Source organism: Perissodus microlepis, chromosome 14, assembly GCF_051167445.1.
Source record: "Perissodus microlepis isolate ML-2025 ecotype Zambia chromosome 14, ASM5116744v1, whole genome shotgun sequence".
Classification (NCBI taxonomy): domain Eukaryota; kingdom Metazoa; phylum Chordata; class Actinopteri; order Cichliformes; family Cichlidae; genus Perissodus; species Perissodus microlepis.
The window spans coordinates 5,841,811-5,860,307 of NC_140474.1; the positions used below are offsets into that span (position 1 = coordinate 5,841,811).

At 41.5% G+C, this 18,497-nt stretch overlaps 1 protein-coding gene across 2 annotated transcripts in view; it reads right to left on the reverse strand.

The window, feature by feature from the left end:
- nova2 (NOVA alternative splicing regulator 2) overlaps nucleotides 1–15,572 on the reverse strand; it is an 87,473-nt gene extending 71,901 nt beyond the window's left edge. Inside the window, exons 1-2 of one of the 2 annotated variants that reach the window (XM_084950770.1) lie at nucleotides 14,603–15,572; nucleotides 11,899–11,967 (exon numbers count right to left, since the gene is read on the reverse strand). In XM_084950770.1, the coding sequence (XP_084806896.1) occupies nucleotides 11,899–11,967; nucleotides 14,603–14,759 (226 nt within the window). In that variant the 5' untranslated portion in view covers nucleotides 14,760–15,572. The remainder of the gene's footprint in view (nucleotides 1–11,898; nucleotides 11,968–14,602) is intronic. The other variant, XM_084950771.1, reaches the window with a different exon arrangement.
- Between the last annotated feature and the right edge of the window lie 2,925 nt (nucleotides 15,573–18,497).

An 18,497-nucleotide genomic window follows, 5' to 3' on the forward strand; every position in this document is an offset into this window, starting at 1 on the left:
TCGTTTAGTACTGTTTGGTTGAAAGGTCAGACCCTAACCAGCTAATGAAACAGTAATAATTAATCTCTGTAACACTAACTTCTTCTGCAACCTTCTGATTTCTGCACATGAACTGAACAGAGTCATACTGTAGTTGTACATTTAAGGAGTTTTAGAAAAACATGCTTGCGGTAATTTATGTTCAGCATCTTCTGCCAGTGAAAGTGGCTTTATTACTGCAGCACTCATTGCACTGCCTGCAGCACATGTGGAACAGAAGCATTTTCGCTGATCAGAGTCAAATGTTGCATTCATGGTGGCATATGTAGATTATATGTTCATATATCCATAAAAAATATTTATTTTTTAAATATTAATATATTAAAATAATCTACATATCAGCCCAAATGTTTCCTTTTAAACTTACATTCCCTATTTTTATTCAGACGACGTGCTTCACCACCAGAGTCTTACAACAGAAAGATGTTTCATAACACAAATTTCAAACATGAGCTTGTTGCATAACTTTGTCTTGTCTGTCTTAATATTTTCATTTTAGTAACAACCGTATCTTGAGAATCTCATGCAAGCTGCGTATCAGTAATTAGCTGCAAATAGCAACAACAATGATGTAACATTTATTCTCGCCATCTTCAGCTCGAGAAAATGTCACATGGTCGTGTCCTAAAACTGTCTTTCGGTTCCTCCTCTTCGCTTTTTTGTTTATCCCTCCTCCCCTCCAGTGATCTTTTCTTTTCCTTTTTCCCCTCATCATTTCCTTCCTCCTGTATCTTCTCAGCTTGCCTCTTTCACAATCCCAGTCCTCCCCTCTCCTCTCTGTGCTGCAGTGACCCACTTTGAGTACGAAGCCTTGAACTGACCTGCTTTAGATAGAGCCTGGCTAATTATAACCAGCTCGTATTAATAAGGCAGGGGAATTGGTAAACACACACACACACACATGCACACACAACGCCTTACACACACAAACAACAAAGGATCACAAAGCAGACAGAAGCACACACTCAGAATCACCTCCTCCGCAAACAGATCGTTTCCGACGTCCCATAAACAAGCCTACACACCTTGGCAACGTGACTCATCACGTATAAGAGGACGCAATAAGAGTGACTCACGTTCATCATTTGTATCTGTTGCAGGTAACACTTGTACCTGTTACCATGGCAAGAGTTAGAAAAAAATTATTTATATATGCATAGAACAAGATCGCCAACAAAAAAATTAAAAATTAGACTGTCATCATCATTTATTATCACACAGATATGTTTTATATCTACTGAATGGCAGCTTTCCACGCTAGCAATCTGTTTTAAAAATATAAACCCAATGCACATGTTTACGAAACCTGCCCACTAAGTTGATGACATATTGTTGAACTCAGCTGTATCATTAAAAGAACTGCAGAGCTGGTGTTGATTGGTAAACAGGGTTATATAACACGGATTGGATTGCACTTCTGGAAAAATCTTTTATCAGGTTTGACAACTGCTGTAACTCAATTTTCAAAAATATGAACTTCCAGATATGAAAAAAGAAGCTTGAAATCTGTGCAGAGCTACCTGCCTCCTCCTCCCATGCTGCACCACAGTTTACAGGAAAAGTTTTAGGAACATTCCTCAAGTTTTAACTGCTTTTTTAAAGCACATAAACATCGACAAAAACGTGAGAAGCTGTGCATCTTTCGCTGTCTTTCTTTCAGCCTTTCAAAGCCGTAGCTCTTAATGCACGGCATAAAGAGATCCTTCTACATCCGAGACACATTAGTCTCTAAACTCTGCTCTGTACTTAAGGATGTGATGTTTTGACTCAGTACGCACTTACGAAGCTCTTTCATACGAGATTTCACAAAATCGTTTTGACAGTTTAAATATAATTCCCTGGTAAAAACTAAAAGCAAACCACAAATGCACGATAACTCTGATTCAAAACAAATCACACTATTTATTTAGTTATCTCATGGTACTGGTGTTTTCCCACCATTGTGTGACCCTGCCCACAGAGATCAGTTTGGTTATAGTCTTAGTACAGTACAACAGTACAACACTGGCTTCAGTGTCACTCTGCATCCCAAAGATACAGGTGAAAATCCTGTGTACTCATCTACTCAACCATAACAAGCAGCTGGAGGCACTCCTGGCCATATCTGACCTACCGGTGTCGACCTCAAACTCCAGCAGAGGTCACGCAATGCTCACCCACGCGTTACAGCCTCTCAAAGCTCAGCGAATTAAAAAGCGGTGGTAAAACACTACTAGTGGGTGTTTTGTTTATTCGCTGGAAAAAAAGGTAACAGAAATGCTAAAAGAAAAATGTTTGGTTTTCTAGAAATCACTAAAAGCTCACTGGGTTTGCTGATGATGCTAAAGGAGCGTTGCATGGCAGAGTCAGGCCAAAAAACATGCCAATCAAACCAGAGTCACCTTCTGAGGTTAACGGCGACTCACGGCAGCGTTGGGATGCTTTAAAAACCCGATGTCTCGGCATGATGTCAGACTCATTGTTCTCTGCTACTATTTTGTGCAATTTTTGAAATAAAGAATCATCAGAGATACAGAGTCCCGGCCCCCTTCATGTGCAGCGCCTCTTTCATGCTGACAACATAATGAGCATGTAAACTTTCAGTTCAAATAAGAACAAGATAAACACCGTAATTACAGCAGTGGTGATTGTTACTGATTAGTTCTTACTGTTTTATGTATCAGAAAGTACGGAGGGGGGTGTTCTGTGGCGTTCCTAAAAGGCTGCTCTTCAGGATACCGTAACGACCTTAATGTCATCGAGGGAGAGGTGCAAGCCATTAAACAAGACGTTTATAAGTTTAAACTTTATTTGAACACAGCTTGAGTTTGGCAGTCAAACAGCAGTGTTATGCGGCAGCTGCCCAGGTGTGCAGAGGTCTGAATTTGGGGAAGGTGAACATTTCACTCAGTGCTCCTGTTTCTCATTTATCAACAACAATCATGAGCAAGACAGTGAATAGGAGTGCGAGTCAAGAACTTGTTCTGGTTGAGAATCAGCTCCAGGTTGCAAAACTCCATCAAAACCGTATGTCTCAATTCAATTCATCAACTTACTCTGTTACACATTGCGCAACAATGACCTCAAAGTCGTGGCAGTGACGCTTTGGCACCAGAACCACATGCAAGTATTTTTATTACACTTTTTCTTTACCTGCAGTTCAGTTAATAAAGCAGGAACTCCAGCAACACTTGAGGGAAGATGAACAACTTTAATAATTGACCAACGCGTTTCGGCTTGTGGCCTTCATCAGGGTCATCAGATGTTCCTGCTTTGTGAATTCTTTCATCCTCTCCATGCACCTTGGAAGCAGGTGAAGTTGTGCCAGAAAATTTTTGCTGCGAGTTCAGTTAATAATACAGCTTTAAATCTGAAGATAAATTCTATCAATCTTTTTTTTTTTCATAACAAAAATGTTCAGTGGTCACAAAGGGAATTAGTAACAAATTGGAACTTTGAACAGAATCCTTTTCGGTATAGGTATCAATAAAATCCCTCGTAATGTATGCCTTAATTTCCATTTCTACAATTTAGTGAGTCATTATTTAATGCTTACTCTTACAGGATATCTTGTATGCTTTTCTTATGATAAAAGTATGTTGGTGGTTCACATAAAACATGACCAAATGCTCAGTTTCACACAGTTCATTTCACTCTTGGATTTGCATGACGTAAATAAGACACAATCCCTGATATTTCAATTGAATTTAATTCAATTTTATTTATATAGCACCAAATCACAACATCAGTCACCTCAAGGAGCTTCATAGTGTAAGATCAAGACCATAAAATAATGCACAGAGAATCCCAACATTAGACGCCGCTCTGTGAGCAAGCACTTGGCGACAGTAGGAAGGAAAAACTTCCTTTTGACAAGAAGAAATCTCCAGGAGAACCAGGGAGGGGCAATCATCTGCCATGATGGGGGGTTGTGGGTGCGAAATAGTCATCTCAGGCTACGTCTACACTAATCCAGATAAATTTGAAAACAGCATTTTCGTCTAAAAACGCTCCGTGTCCACACTATCGTTTTCAATCATTTTCATCTCCACTGAAAACGCTACGTTCCTGTACTGCGCATGCGTGAAACGTAAGATGATTTGACTTGCATCATTTCCGTCTGCCGTTTATTTACTTTCCGGCTCCTTGAAATGTCGCGGCAAAATGTCTTCTATCTGGAGCTATCTGGAGCATTTACAAACTAATATTAATCTTTAATAGGGCTGTCAAAATTGAGAGCAAAGAAAACAACTGCTGTACAATGCCGTCGGCCATCTTAGTTGAATAGGTCACATGACTGCGTCATATGACTAAAATGCGTCATCGTTTTCAAAGCCTCCGTTTTCGCATTCCACACTGCGACGTTAAAAGATCCATCTTCCTTGACCAAAAACTAGCGACACAGCTATGTTAGCATAATTTTAGCACAGTGAAGCTGGAGGATGAACGTCAACTTTTTTTCCACTCGATAAAAGTTAACGTGAGGGATTCTGGTGGTCAGGAACAAATGCAATCGCATAGCAGGATGCTATACACGGGGCAAACTTCAGTCAGGAGAACAACTGAGATTATTCATCCACAATACGAGGTTAGTTATTAATATACTGCAACAACATGGGAATAGAGCAGCTGCGAGAGAATTCAACATTAATGAATCAGTGTTACGGAAGCGCAGTTTTTGGCTTTCCCCATGTTTCAAAAGTGCTTCATCTCTTTGCTATGACTGTCGGCATAATTTGCAGATGATGATCGGTTGTAGCCGCTGCGATGCTTTCGACCAAAACAGGCGCAGCTTGATGACATCATCAACATGCGCTATCGCGGTAGAGCGGTATAGTCAAAATCTCTATCGTTGGCCAAATTTATATCGTTTCTATCGTATATCGTTTATATCGCCCACCCCTAGTCTCCACCATTTTTATGGTGTTCTAAGTGGACTGTAATTAAGTCACATGACATTTTAGTTAGAGTTGACTTATTAACTGATACAAGTAGCCACAGTTTGACTGAACAGAGCAGTTTGTATAAATGAGCACATGCTCAGTTGGTGCTCAGTTGCACTCAGTTTGCTTATTTACAATCCAGCATTTCTATAATGGGCTGATATGGCTAATACTGGCCGCGGAAGGTTAAATATCTACCAGTCATGCTTCCTTTACAGAGATATACAATCAAAACAGGAGAGCGTCATTTCAGCTTTAGACAGAGTAAGCCATTTAAAACAATTTCTTTTTTTCCCCACAGATACCTCTAACCCCACAGCTGCAGAGATCCACTTAGTTTATGTTAGGCTACGAAGACCTTAAAGTTATTTTTACAAAAGTGTAAACTTGCATGTGCGTATTTTTCCTCCGATGCCCTGATTCACACTGATAACTCATTCCCGTTCAGCTGTTGTGTTATGCAAACTGTACATAACACAACAGCTGAATAGGAAGGAGTTAAAAACACGCCTTAAAATGGCAGCTAATAATCCGTTTAATCTTTTGTATTATTAGTTTAGTATTTCTGCTTTACTGTGTACTTAGTTTTTCCCCCCCCAGATGATGTAAACTTGCAAGCTTCCAGTGCTCATGAACCCACAGGATTCCCTCAACACAAACCACAAACCACAAACACACACAGTTTTAAAAAGGAAATTAAATCATTTGGGCTAGAAAATGGAGGGATTAAAACTTTAAACCACTGGCTACTAAAGAACAAAGTAGGTAATGGTGAGTGTGTGTCTGTGTGTGTGTGTTTGTGTAGATGTGCAGCTGAGTAACTACAGGGTTCCCTACTGGTTGCTGTGATGAGGGTCTTTGTTTTCACTCTGCAGTTTAGTTACAACACACACAGGAAGTACACACACTTTCTTTTACGAGCCAAAAGGATTTCTTGATGAAAGACTTCTTTTTTCTGTGTGACTGTGTGATATAATAAAAGTGTGGATAACCCACGACACCCCTAAAGTTTGTCATCATTAAAGGAACCAGCAGGCCTGACACTAAGGTTACATGTGGCCGAACTACACGGCTGTACTCCAGTGTCCATTTCTATAATAGTAACATGTTTTTTGTTTTTTAAAAAGATATGTTTAGGCACAAGCGCCACAGAAAAACTAGGGCTGATTAAATTGTGCAAAATCTCTGCATATGCTCTGCAGGTCAAGAAAGGCCAATCTCAACATGTATAAATAATAAATCCTTCATCACCATGGCATATCTGGATGAGTAAACAGTCCAATCTGTTGCTAAGGCCCCTGCAGACCCGCCAGGCCCAGAATAGGCTCCCCATGCTGGGGGATTGGGGGCTCAAATCCCAGGATCTGGTGTCCACAGGCCTGCACAGGCAGGGTAGGAAGGTTGAAGATCACAAAGCCTTTCTCGTATTCTGTTACTTTTCCTCAAACGCTTCACTCAAACAAGTACACTTAAAGTCACCACTTAACTGAAGTTTTAGTTTGTTACATGTCCAGTCATTTCATTATTTTGTAAGTGTTTGGTAGCTCTGTTCTTCTGGCACTTGTGCTCTACTCCCCTGATACTTGGTCATATTCTGCTATGAATATTATGCAAAAAACTGATTTTTGGAAGTATGTAGAGAGCTCCTGACCAAAGGCTTTGGAAATTCAGAAAATGCACACTAGTGCCTGTTATGATTCAGAATTAAGAGGTTTGTTGTTACAGAAATGTCATGATTGGAGTATACTCTAGCTGAAGAATCACAGTTATGAATGTTATACTGCTGAATGACATTTGTCAGTAAATCCCTCAAACAAAATGTCTCTTAAGCGAGGTTTTCTGATATAACCAACACGAAAACAATAGAAAGATTTCAAGTATATAGATATATCTGTTATAGTCTTCAATTGTAGGATCAATGTTCATTTATTTAAAAGAAAAATATTTTCTCTCCATCTTTTTCAACACGTTTTGATGTTTTTGCTTTGCTGTAATTCAGTTTCAGAAACCTGAATTTCTATTTATCAGTATTAGTAGATTTTAAAAAGTAAATTGAAAATGTTAAATCCTTAACCAATTCTTGGATTTAAACATTAAAAAGATCAAATGTAAATTAGATTATTTAAGTGTGTCATATTTCATACATTAGTTTTTGACATTTCTACGTCATCAGTTTGATTTTTCCTCCCTAAAATAAAAAAATAAATCACACAACATTTGTAATGGAATAAACTGAATGTTGCAAATTTCATACAAATTAAAAGTCAAATTTATTTTGTTTTTAATTTCATCTGGAGGTTCACTAAACACTCACTTTAAAAAAAAAATGCATTTTCTGGCACTTATTTCAATGGTTAAAATATGTCTATAATTTAGGAGCCACAACTTTTTGATATACCTTTATGTGAATGGTTTAATCAGAATTAAGTCAAGCATAAAAATAGGGGTTAATCTGGATTCCATCAACTAATTTTCCAGTACAACAATGGCCTCAATCCCCCTTTAGATATTTTTTCCACTCTGACGAGATTAAATATCTAGGGGAACTTATGAAAATCCAACGATAATGACAGATATCAGTACCAAATACCCCAATCTGTCTTTAGAAAATAATATGGGTCAAATGTAAATATGAAACCCACATGAGGGGGAAACATCTTAAGTGTAGCAGTGTGAACACAGCCTTGGATGAGGGAAAGGGGGGCTCTGGTATGGAGGTTCACAGCTCTGGGGACTTGGAAAATATTCATCTCCTCTAAGCAGGGACAGTTAAGGGGGGCAGGCTTTGTCTAACACAACCCCTCCAGTCCTCTTCTCTTTTGTTGGAAGGAAGCATTCACACAGACACACACACACACACACACACACACACACAGACGTAAAGCACTCCAGCAGTGAGGCTCTGACCAGCTGTCTTCATTCTGAGAGATAGCCATCGTCGCTCATAAACACAGAGAACTCACAGAGGAAGGCGAGCACGAGGAAATGTCTCTGTTTCACCTTTTCTTTAATTTCACTCCAGCATCTGCGTCCTTCATTTTAGCTGACACCTCCGCAGCACAGAAGGAGTGTTCATTTTTTTTAATCGCTTGCTTTAGAACATATTAATGTCTCATAAAGTTTTTACATCTAAAGTTTGAAGTCAATATCCAAAAAATCGCACACGAACATCCCTAAAGGCATCGAGACGATTCAAACGCCAGCAGCATGCAGATACTCTCATTTGTTTTTGTGCCAGCAATCGCGTAGAAGTTTGCAGAGAAGCAACATCTCAATTTAAAAATGATGCCGGAGGGGCTCGGGTTACATGCAAACAATTTCGCAACAAAAATGAGAATAAATTACAAAATTATAAAACTTAAAAGACGCCTGACTTAGAGCAACACCTGCAGGAGGCAAATAATTATAGAAAGAGAATGGGTCCCTCCACCGATTTATCACATGCCTGAAAGAGCTTATCTGAGATAAGACAAACATCGTGCGGCAGAATTTCAGTTTGAATAGCGATTTGGGGAGAACCAATCAAATGCCTGCATACTGCCTCCATATATGCTGTGATCAGGGCGTCTGCGTAGAAATCGAAGCGGACACGGCGGCGGCGCTAACAAAGATAGCCGAAGCCGCCTGCTTTCTCTCTCTTCAGAGTGTGTGTGAAAAGTGGTGTGTATTGTTCATAGACCGAGGCTATTTCAGCGCAGGGGGGCCCTTCCAGTTGTCCTCCTTACATCGGCCCTTTCATCGCTCCCTCATCCATATTTATCGCCGCTCAGCTCTCCTCACCTATCAGCAACCAGCTAGCTGTGACCGATGTCTCGCTAAACCAATCACATGCTTCCCTTTGTGGGAACATTAGCACCTCTCAGTGCCTTCACCCCACCCTGTACAATGGCTTCTTTGCTTTTTTTTTTTTTTTTTGACGCAGTGGCTTAAAAAAAAGAAGAAGAAGAAGAGGAGAGAATAGAGGAGAAGGAGAACTGCAGCTACCGGTGGCAGATTCAAGTCGATGGCGGCTCCAAATCGATTGACAGCCTCGGAAACAGTTGCCGAGTGAGCGTCGTCAATAGCAGCCAGCAATTGATGATGGGGGGAGTGGTTGGGGGATGAAATGATGGGAGGACGAGGGTGAAGGAGGACAGGAGGAGGAGGAGGAGAGTGGAGTCATGATGGTCTGAATAGAGCATGATTAGTATGGATGAAGAGGAGAGGAAGATGGAAAGAATGAACCCAGGAGAGAGGAGAGGGAGCGGGCGAGGAACGCTTACGAGTGAACAAAACAGGCGTGTCGCAGAGGAGAACGCTGTGTTCTGATTCTCGCGCTAAAGGACGAGCGGGAGCGCTATCAGTCGTTATATTTACCAAAAATATCAGCTTGAGTTTAACGGCAGGAAAAAAATACAACTGTGCATATTTTGTAAGATAGCATCAACAGTTGTAACGTGTTGATATTTAATTTAAAACATGAGCTTATTTTCTTCAATCTGGCTCAGAGTGAAGCAGTTTTAGCTGAATTTAAGAGTGAAACTCGGTCCGGGTGGTGTCGGGGTTTCTTCCTCCTCGACCAGACAGACGATCAATGTGAGGAAGACTGTCCTCCTTTGTATGGATGGCCCAAAAAAGGATGCACAGCTCAGCTCCAGGAGCAACAGAAAACACTCAGATCAATACCATCAAAGGCCTTGTCTCACATAGTCAAGGCTCGAGTCACAGTCTGACTCTGGGTCTGCTACTGTAAGTGTGCGCATGCAGCGCAACATATCATTTACACACCACCTCATCTTTTTCTTTAAACTTCATCTTTGCTTTTTGTACCTGAAGTCGAACATATAACACACACACACACACACGGAAAGCTTTGAGTGTACTGCTAGTCTAGTCCCCTAATGTCACTTGGCAAGGGCATTTCAAGCCCCTCCTTCTTCTTCCCAGCACTTGCTTGCCAGTCCATCCATTTACTAAATGAATGTATTATATCTTAAAGGCAGCAGAGAAGACAAGGAGGGAAAAAAGAGGGGAAAGAAGAAAAAAAAACATTAAAAGCTTATAATTAAAGACCTGAGAATCTCTGTACACCAAGGTCAGCAAACTTATCCAAGCTGATAAACCTGCACACCTCCCACACAGTCACATGTTGGTTTCCTGATCACCTACATGAAAATCAAAAAAACAAAACAAAAAACCCACTCCAGTTTATTTGGTTTGTGCTTACGTAAGGCTTCTTAATGGCTTATACAAGCAGGTTTTTTCCCCTGAAAGCTGCATTTGTTTTCAGTGGACTGAATCACAGTAATTTCTTTTAGACTGAAAGGCTGTTCCTGGGTATTTGTATGTACTGGTTCTTTGCATTAGCCCAAACAAATCAATCCGGTGCTTTAACCTATGGTGCTGGATGCTACATTAATAACAGTATGGTTCTTTTAAAGCAAAGCTGAAAAATTTAAATGTAAAGCCGTACATTACACATAGCTATGTAAACAATATTAGTGAATAACAATTGCTGACAATTACAATGATTTAGTAAGATGTTTAACATGATTTAATAATTCTGGTTGCTTTATAGGTGTTTGACTCCAGACCTATTTTGTTGGTTTTAGGATTTTTCATTCAAATTATATATATATACAATTAAATGATAGGAAAAGACCAAAACACATTAACACATTAAAATATTGAACCCTGAGTGGCACCAAATGTATAAATCATGAAACTACTGGAAGATATTTATCCTTTGAATTCATCATGATCAAGCCCGTCTTTGTAAATAATCTATTTAAACATAGGAAACCGGATTAAGCATGAATGAGCTCATTAAACGCCTCTGATCATATATGTACACGATAAAAGGGAACTCTGAGTTTCTTTAATATCCAGAAGAACCCTGCTGGACGCGGTGAGGGGAGCGCGAGGCGCAGAGATAAGAATGGGCTCGGGCTGGTGGATTAAAGCCGTGGTGGGGGTGGGAGCTTGTGAACAGCAGCGACTGCAGCTCCTCATTGATCTTTCCGTCTTTAAGACCTTCAGCTTTTTTATAAGGCGTAGCTGTGATTTATGACCTGCAGGGCTATAGCTGTCCCATGTTGTCCTATCTACAGTGTGACAGCAGACCAGCTCCTTCTTCCTGTCGCTTGCCTTTTTCTTCACTCCCTCTCACACACAAACACGCACGCACAGATATTTGGATAAACCCTGGACACTGGAAAAATCCAGGTCCATCTTTTCTCATCATTTTTGACCCGAACGCATTCTCTCGCGTCTAATGAACGCAGCAGATCTGATTGATATGAATGGAAATGCCCTGGCATTAAAACCTACATCTGGATCTGGACATATTTATAAGCTGCAGCTGTTGGAGGAAAAAAAAGACTTCAAAATATTTTAAAACTCTGATAAAGATAAATTTCTTTGATTTAAAAAGTTTTTTTCCTTCTTTTTTAGGTCTACTCAATAAAGCTTCAGTCTTCCTGTTATGCATCTCTTACCCAGCAGCAGCTGCACGGTGCACGCTGCAGCACACTTTAACCACAGTGAACAGTGAATGAACATTTCAACAATACATCAGCGGTCGTAAACCCAAATGCTTTGATGGCATGGCTAGCATGAGGTCAAAGGTCATCATCTGAGCAGCAATGTTGAGTATCATGACAAAAGAAACACTGGATTTGTATAAAAAGCATGACAATGAATGTTATGGAACTGGTAACATACAATATAAAAAACATCAGCATGCATTATCCTGAATCATGAGCAGGATATGAGGGTGTTAAATGTTGCTTTAAATCCTATTTAAATATCAGGCCCTGCAGCAGTCAGATCACCTCATTAAAGGCCCTATATATTTTATTTACTCCAGGATTTTGCACATTAAGTCTGTGTTGTGAATCAGAATTTCACAGTAAAGATTATAAAACAGGTAGAAGATCAAAATCAAAGTCTCTCTTACCATGAGTCTCAGTTTCTTGGTGAGGGAATACAATGCCTTCAGTTTCAAATAGGGGCTGCAGGAAGGCCACTACAGAGAGAGGAAGCACAGGGGTGGGGAGTGTGTGGTGTAAACTAATCATACATAAAAACAACCATTATTATGATCTCTTAGCACCACTTTGATTTCTAAATTTACAACTGCAGTGTGGGTGCAGCTTAAAAATATCAAATACAAAAGCATGTTCTCTGTGAAAAAATATAGCTTCTGCTTGGCTAAAATCAACCGTTACATGGTGAATGTTTTCTCTCCATCAAGAGTCAGGCATACAAACACTTTGCGTATCTTAATCCAAGTAAAAATCTAGGTTAGGCTCAACGCTGTTATCCAGATAATTCTAGCTTTAAATCACCAAGACCAAATACTCTGATTGAAATTCAAACAAAAATGCATTTTCAGAACAGAGTAGAGTTTACTGTCAGTGCAAAATTTGTCACAATAGACCCACAACCAAGCTCTGATTCCTCTTTGTTGCTGTAGTTTTGCATGTGTGTGTGTGTGTGTGTGTGTGTGTGTGTGTGTGTGTGTGTAGGAGCTACTTGTTCATTTTCAACCAAATGCTATCGGATCATCGGCCTGATGTTGCTGGCTGACTTGGCAGCACTGCAGCCGTCCCCTCTGCCTGAGTCTGTTTAGCTGTCTCATCATCATCATCATCATCGTTCCAACCTTTTCATTTGTCTAAATAGACAAGCGGCCTGAGTGTTACGCAGGCAGGAAGAAAGTCCCCAGAGGGGCCGCCTGGGCTTTTTACATACAGTGAGGAGGAGCCTTTAGTGCTCTGAGTGCTGCATCGATCTGGAGTTAAACACTGCTGGCGAACCTGCAGCTCACACCTCCTCAGTCGGACTCTCCTCGCTCGCTGTCTAATTATTACTCCTGAGGATGGCTGTCATGTTTCCTGGTGGGACCTGAAGAATCTGTTATAAATGGCCGTCCTGATTTTTTTTCCACCGGGGCCAAGTCACGCAAAAATCTACCAGAAGATGAATTTCAGTAATCCAGAGGAGTCTGTCGCTTAGCTCGCACTAAACACAAGTTTGTTTTCAAATTTCACATTATGCCACCTGTCATTGTCATCCAAAAGGAACAGGGCACTTAAGCCCTATGGATCTGCGAGAGTTTATGTTTAGATCGTATTACAGCAGCCATAACAGTTGCACTAACTGAGCGAAGCCAAATCTTCTGACCATTTCAAATCAAGACTGAGAAATCAGGCCAACAATCACAGCTCAGTCATGCTCACCGTCTCTAATACGATGGAGGTTCCTCTTTAATATACCAGCAGAATTACCTGCAATGAAAATTACATTCCCTGGAGCGTTTTTTTGTTTTGTTCTGTTTGTTCAGGGAATTCAGTTTAACACTGAAGACATTTCAGAGTTTAAAGCTAAAATTTTAAATGCTGTTTTGCAATCTTTAAGGCCCTGGTGAGAATTACAGTTGGGACTAAACTCTAACAAACTCCACATTAGAGAACACGTTAGGTATCTTAACCTTAAGCATATAACTAGTCTTCAAATCAGTTTAACTGGCATTACAAATATTCAGTCTTCACAATCATAGTCAGATTGAACTCTCTGCACTAAAAGATCAGGTCCCATTAAAACCTATAGAATCGAATTATTTAAGCATACTCCCAGAATCTCCAGCAGCATTTTAAAAAGTCTCCTAAACCTTTATCATCTTTTTGCTGAGTATAAATAGCACATTTAAAGGTGTATTGTATGTCCAAATGTCCATGATAGGGTGCATGGCCAGGATAGGCTACTGATGGTTGTAATGATGGGAATGCTTGGCGCATGACAGCATGTAAACAAAAACCAAATATGGTGATTACCATGGTGACATATCCATATTTCATCAAACCAGAGAATAATGAAGAAATCATTCATCGAAGAAATTAGTGGAAAAGAAATCAGCTTTCCCTTCCAGCCGCAGAATATTAAAATCAGGACAACAATGAATGATAAAAATATCCTCTCCCTGACACACTGCATTAACACAGACTGTCGCATTCTAAACTGCTCTGGATTCCCCCTGTTTTCCCTAGCTCGCCACAGGGCTGCTGTTAATATGAGTCCGCTTGTTTATCCGCTTCTGTAATTGTACACAAAGCGGCGATGGTGGCTGATGTGTGAGATTATCACAAGGTCATCCGTCGACGGGATGAGACCCTGCGATCACGCACTAGCCTGATCTGGCTTTCACTTGTTTACATCCTCATTTTGGCTCCAGCATGGCCGCTGTGGCTGCGAGTAAATCTTAAGACGCAATAAAAACACCCAATTCGGCTGATGTAAAGAGGCTAAATCATCCACGATGTGCAAGAGGGGAAGCGACGGCTTCCCTCCAAATAACACCCCCCACCCCCAAGTCCCTCTCATTGTTTCCTTTCCATCAAATGCGGCGACCCGTGATTATTTTAATACTGATGGAAAATGACTGTCGCTTATGACGAAGCGAATAATAAAAAAAAAGACGGTCTCCCTAAAATTTGCCCTGTATCATTTTATTTTATTTCCCTAAATGTGTGAATTTGCCCTTCCACCACGCCACGGTGCACATCAAGAATCAGATCAACCTGCTCTCCTTTCTCTCTGCCTGCCTCAAGACGAAGCAACATTCACCGAAACCCGAACAGCTCCCGCATCCCCGCTCTTACCTCCCGTGTTTGTACGTTTGGTGCTGCTGGCTTCCGTTGGGGTCTCCAGGGGTCTTTTACGTGAGTCCGGGGGATCGGACTCCATGTGTGGTTGTTGATTGTGATGGTGAGGATTTGAGAAAATGCCGTTTTGTTGTACTGCTCCGCCGGCCATCATTTTCGAGCTTGCTCTTGGATGCTTAGGCTGCGTTTGCGTTTAAATCCCCCCTTTCCGTTTTTTTACGCAGCGTAGCCGTGTAGATGAGTCCTTGGAGAGGGTAAAAGCGATTTAGGAATTGCAAAATACGCCTGTTTCCTACGAACGGGGTAGGTTAGCTGCGCGTTTCTCCGTGGTGCGCCGTGCGTACAGAGAGATGCTGCGCAGGGGCAGAAAGAAAGAAACGCTGGAGCGGCTCAGAGAGGGAGAAAACGGGAGACCTCTGCAGATGGAGCGACTTCTAGGCTACTAAAAACGTGCCAGTGGAGCGTCACAGTTCCATCAACCTTCAGATAAGCGGGCTAGGATATGTGTATCATTCCGCTGCAACCAGTACTCATGTCAGGCGGTACAGGATGGTGGCGCTCCTCTGCAATAACCAGCGAAACGGAACAATAACCAAAACAAAACAAAAACACAACGCAAAGCGCAAAGAGGCGAAATCAGCCGAAGAGAGAAGAAAGGAAAGGGTGATCGGTGAAGCAATTATAACAATAATAGAAAAAAAAATCCGATTCTTAGGCTATTAGAATTTCGTTCTTCTTATCCTTTCCTGGCTCCAGTCGCGAAGACACCCAGGGGTGACGGGTGGGTGAGAAGGGTCCGGAGATTCGGAGCTGGAGGAAGACAGAGAAAGAGACGTTTTGTCCTGCTCGTTCTCTCGGTGAAGATGCTGCAGTCTTGCGTTCAGAGCATCCCTTCGCTGACTGGCTGCTGGAGGAAGCGCAGGGGAGCGGCTGACGTCACAGGGCCTCGTGATACCTTTCTCGTTTTCTGCACCCTCGGATTTCCGACGTTTTACCAAAAATAATTGTTGCTTTTTTACTTTGTTCAGTTCCCCATTTCACGGGACAAATGTACCACTTTGCAAAATCTGCACGTTATTTAAAAAAATCTTTTTATATTAATTATGAATAATCAGCCGCGCTGTGTTACAGCACTTTTCACCATCTCGTGATCCGAGACTCAAATTTAGTTGCACCGAATGAGGTTAAATGAAATACAGCAAGCAAAAGCTTTAGCCGAAGCTAAACAAGCCAAAGAGAAACGATGCGTAATGCGCTCAAGCAAACAGACACAATTGAGTGCGCGCGAAGCTCAGAATCACTGATTTTCGACAGAAAGTGAAAGCATCACGAGAGAAAGCGAAAAACTGAGAGAGGGAGTGAGAGAGGGAGAGAGAGACGCCTCCGCCGAGACGCGATTGGCCGAAGCTGGAGGCTGCGTTAGTCCAGAAAAACGGAAAGGACTCGGATATGTTCTGCCGGCGGAGTCACGTGACGGAGAGCGAAGGATGCGGCGGCGGCGGCGGGTTTTTACTCCGTTACAGCGGCAAATGCAATTATGGCTGAACGGGAGCTTGAAGGTCCCGCTGCGGCTGTTTGAAGGTCTGTAAAGGCCGAGGCAGGCAGCCTCGGACACACGTGGAAACCTGCAGCTGATTTCTGCCTTAAATTTCAATCAGCGAGTGGAATTCAACTGGCAAGAGCATGAAGGGTGTTTTTTTTCTACTTAAGAAGGAATGACATGAATAAGAAGGGTTTTTATAAAATCTGTTTTGTTCATATTTGTTATTGTTTGCCAGATTTTTGTGTCCAGAGAGCTTGGACCAATCCAGATGACCCTGGCCAGACTGTAGGCCTGTTCAGCCTACTTGTATTAAAAAAAAGAAGAAGAAGTCTCCTCCCCCCTTATTTTCACATTTTTGTCAGTCTTGCAACAATTTTATGCAATAATAATAATTAAAAACACGGCTGACAGCATAGGAATTACATAACCTGAGCTAGGCCCACCTGTCCCCTCAGCTGCTCTGTATGACCCACCTGTGTGTGCTGCGCCTGACATCTCTGCGTCGCTGTGCCTGGGTCTGAAGAGGGATCCTCCAGCACTGTGAGCTGTGTGAGAGAGCTATACCCGCCTCACTGTTTCTCCCTCTCTCACGCACACACACACTCACACGTTTGGCAAATTCTCACACACACACTCAGAGAGACACGTAAATATCTTCAACCCCCGCTCTCCTTCTCCGTCCAGAGCTCTACAGATGCCGATCGTCCTCGGTGCCTCCTGTAGATTGTAGTCAAGGTGACATTGTCCTGCTTGTTCACACGCACGAGCATACGCGCACAGAGCAGCCACTCACACTATTTCACATCAACGTGAAAAGCACACCGGTGAGCCAGACTCCTGCTCTGGAAATACGTGGCAAATCCAAGGCAGATGGATCCCAAGCTGCAGTCTGAAACAGATTCCGCACCACAAATAGCAGGAACTGCTCAGAGGTACAAAAGGCCTGGATGCTGCAGACACCTAACTGTATGAGCTGCAGCAAGCATCTGAACTGTAGCACAGTTTCAGCTCGACACGGACATTTATATATTTGGAGCAGAAGCAACATTCGCTGGAAGCAGAATTTTGAGGGTCCTGCACAGCCAGATCGCCCATGCTGCTGCTGCTGCATATGGAAAAAGTGAAGTAACCCCATAAGCAGTAAAGCACACAGACTAACGGCATTCTTGAGTTTTTATTAGGTTAGGTCTATGAGCAGATGTTAAGGAAATGGTTTTTAGAGATTTGGTTCTGCAAACTCCTCTACAGCTTTGGGTACTGACCAAACACTTCAAGCAGTTGCCACAAACTTTCCCGAGCAACACATGCAATGTGGAAGGACAAGATTCCTGTAATATCCCAGTTTTCTCTCTGCGTCCTAATCTAAATGTAAAAGCTTCATTTTAGCCAACAGCAAATCTTATTTGGACTCCCACATGCAGTTTTCTTATGGAAAAAGTTACCACTAAGATTTTTTTCTTCATTTTGGAACCAAAGCCTGGAATTCCCTGTTGTCCAAGATGTTATGTAGTCACTTAAGGACAAGAGGCAAGAACAGCTGAGACACAAGTCAGCTGAATAGTCCACTAAGAATGTGTAAAAGGTCTTAAATTTGATATAAATATTTAATCCTGTAATTCTATAATCAGTCTCCTAATTTAAAAAGCCCGTTTTCCCCCTGTCACTTGAAATAGACACAGTTTTCTTTTCTTTTTTTTTAAAGAGTAAATCATGGAAAGCAGGTGTTGCTGGCGCACACCTGCTTTCCATGCAGGGTCTGGTAGTGTACATACAGTAGGCTGTTCTGTCTCTTACTCTAACACTGGTTAAAAGGTTGACTGCAGCTAAATGGATCATCACGCTGTAAAAGCCGCTCTGGTGCCTCAAGTGGCGGAACATTGGTGCCACCTTATGGTAGCATGACGAAGAGCAGGAGTGTTGCCGCTCATCAGTAAACATGTTCTCGTGGATTTCATGGATTCCACAGACTATTTTTTATGCGTGCGTTTTTGGCCCTGTTAGTCGTACATGGGTTAATAAAACACTGAGTGGCAAAGTTTCCTAACTAGTGGTTTATTTTAGCATGTACATAATGATAATAATCATAATTTAACATGTGCTTGCTATGGCTCATAAACACAGTAAATTATGTATTTGTGCAATGGATTTTTGCACTTTTTTTTGAAAGTTTAAAATATAATGTACTTTCAAAAATTCATAATAATGAATTTTAAAGAGCATAGTTCATTTAATGTTGATAGTTTCTTTCTTTCTTTCTGCGATTAAGGAAAGATAAGTTTAACATCACTTGGGATGAAATGGCCTGTATGAAGAGGAAAGCCAGCCAATTAACTCTTGACAACACTATGT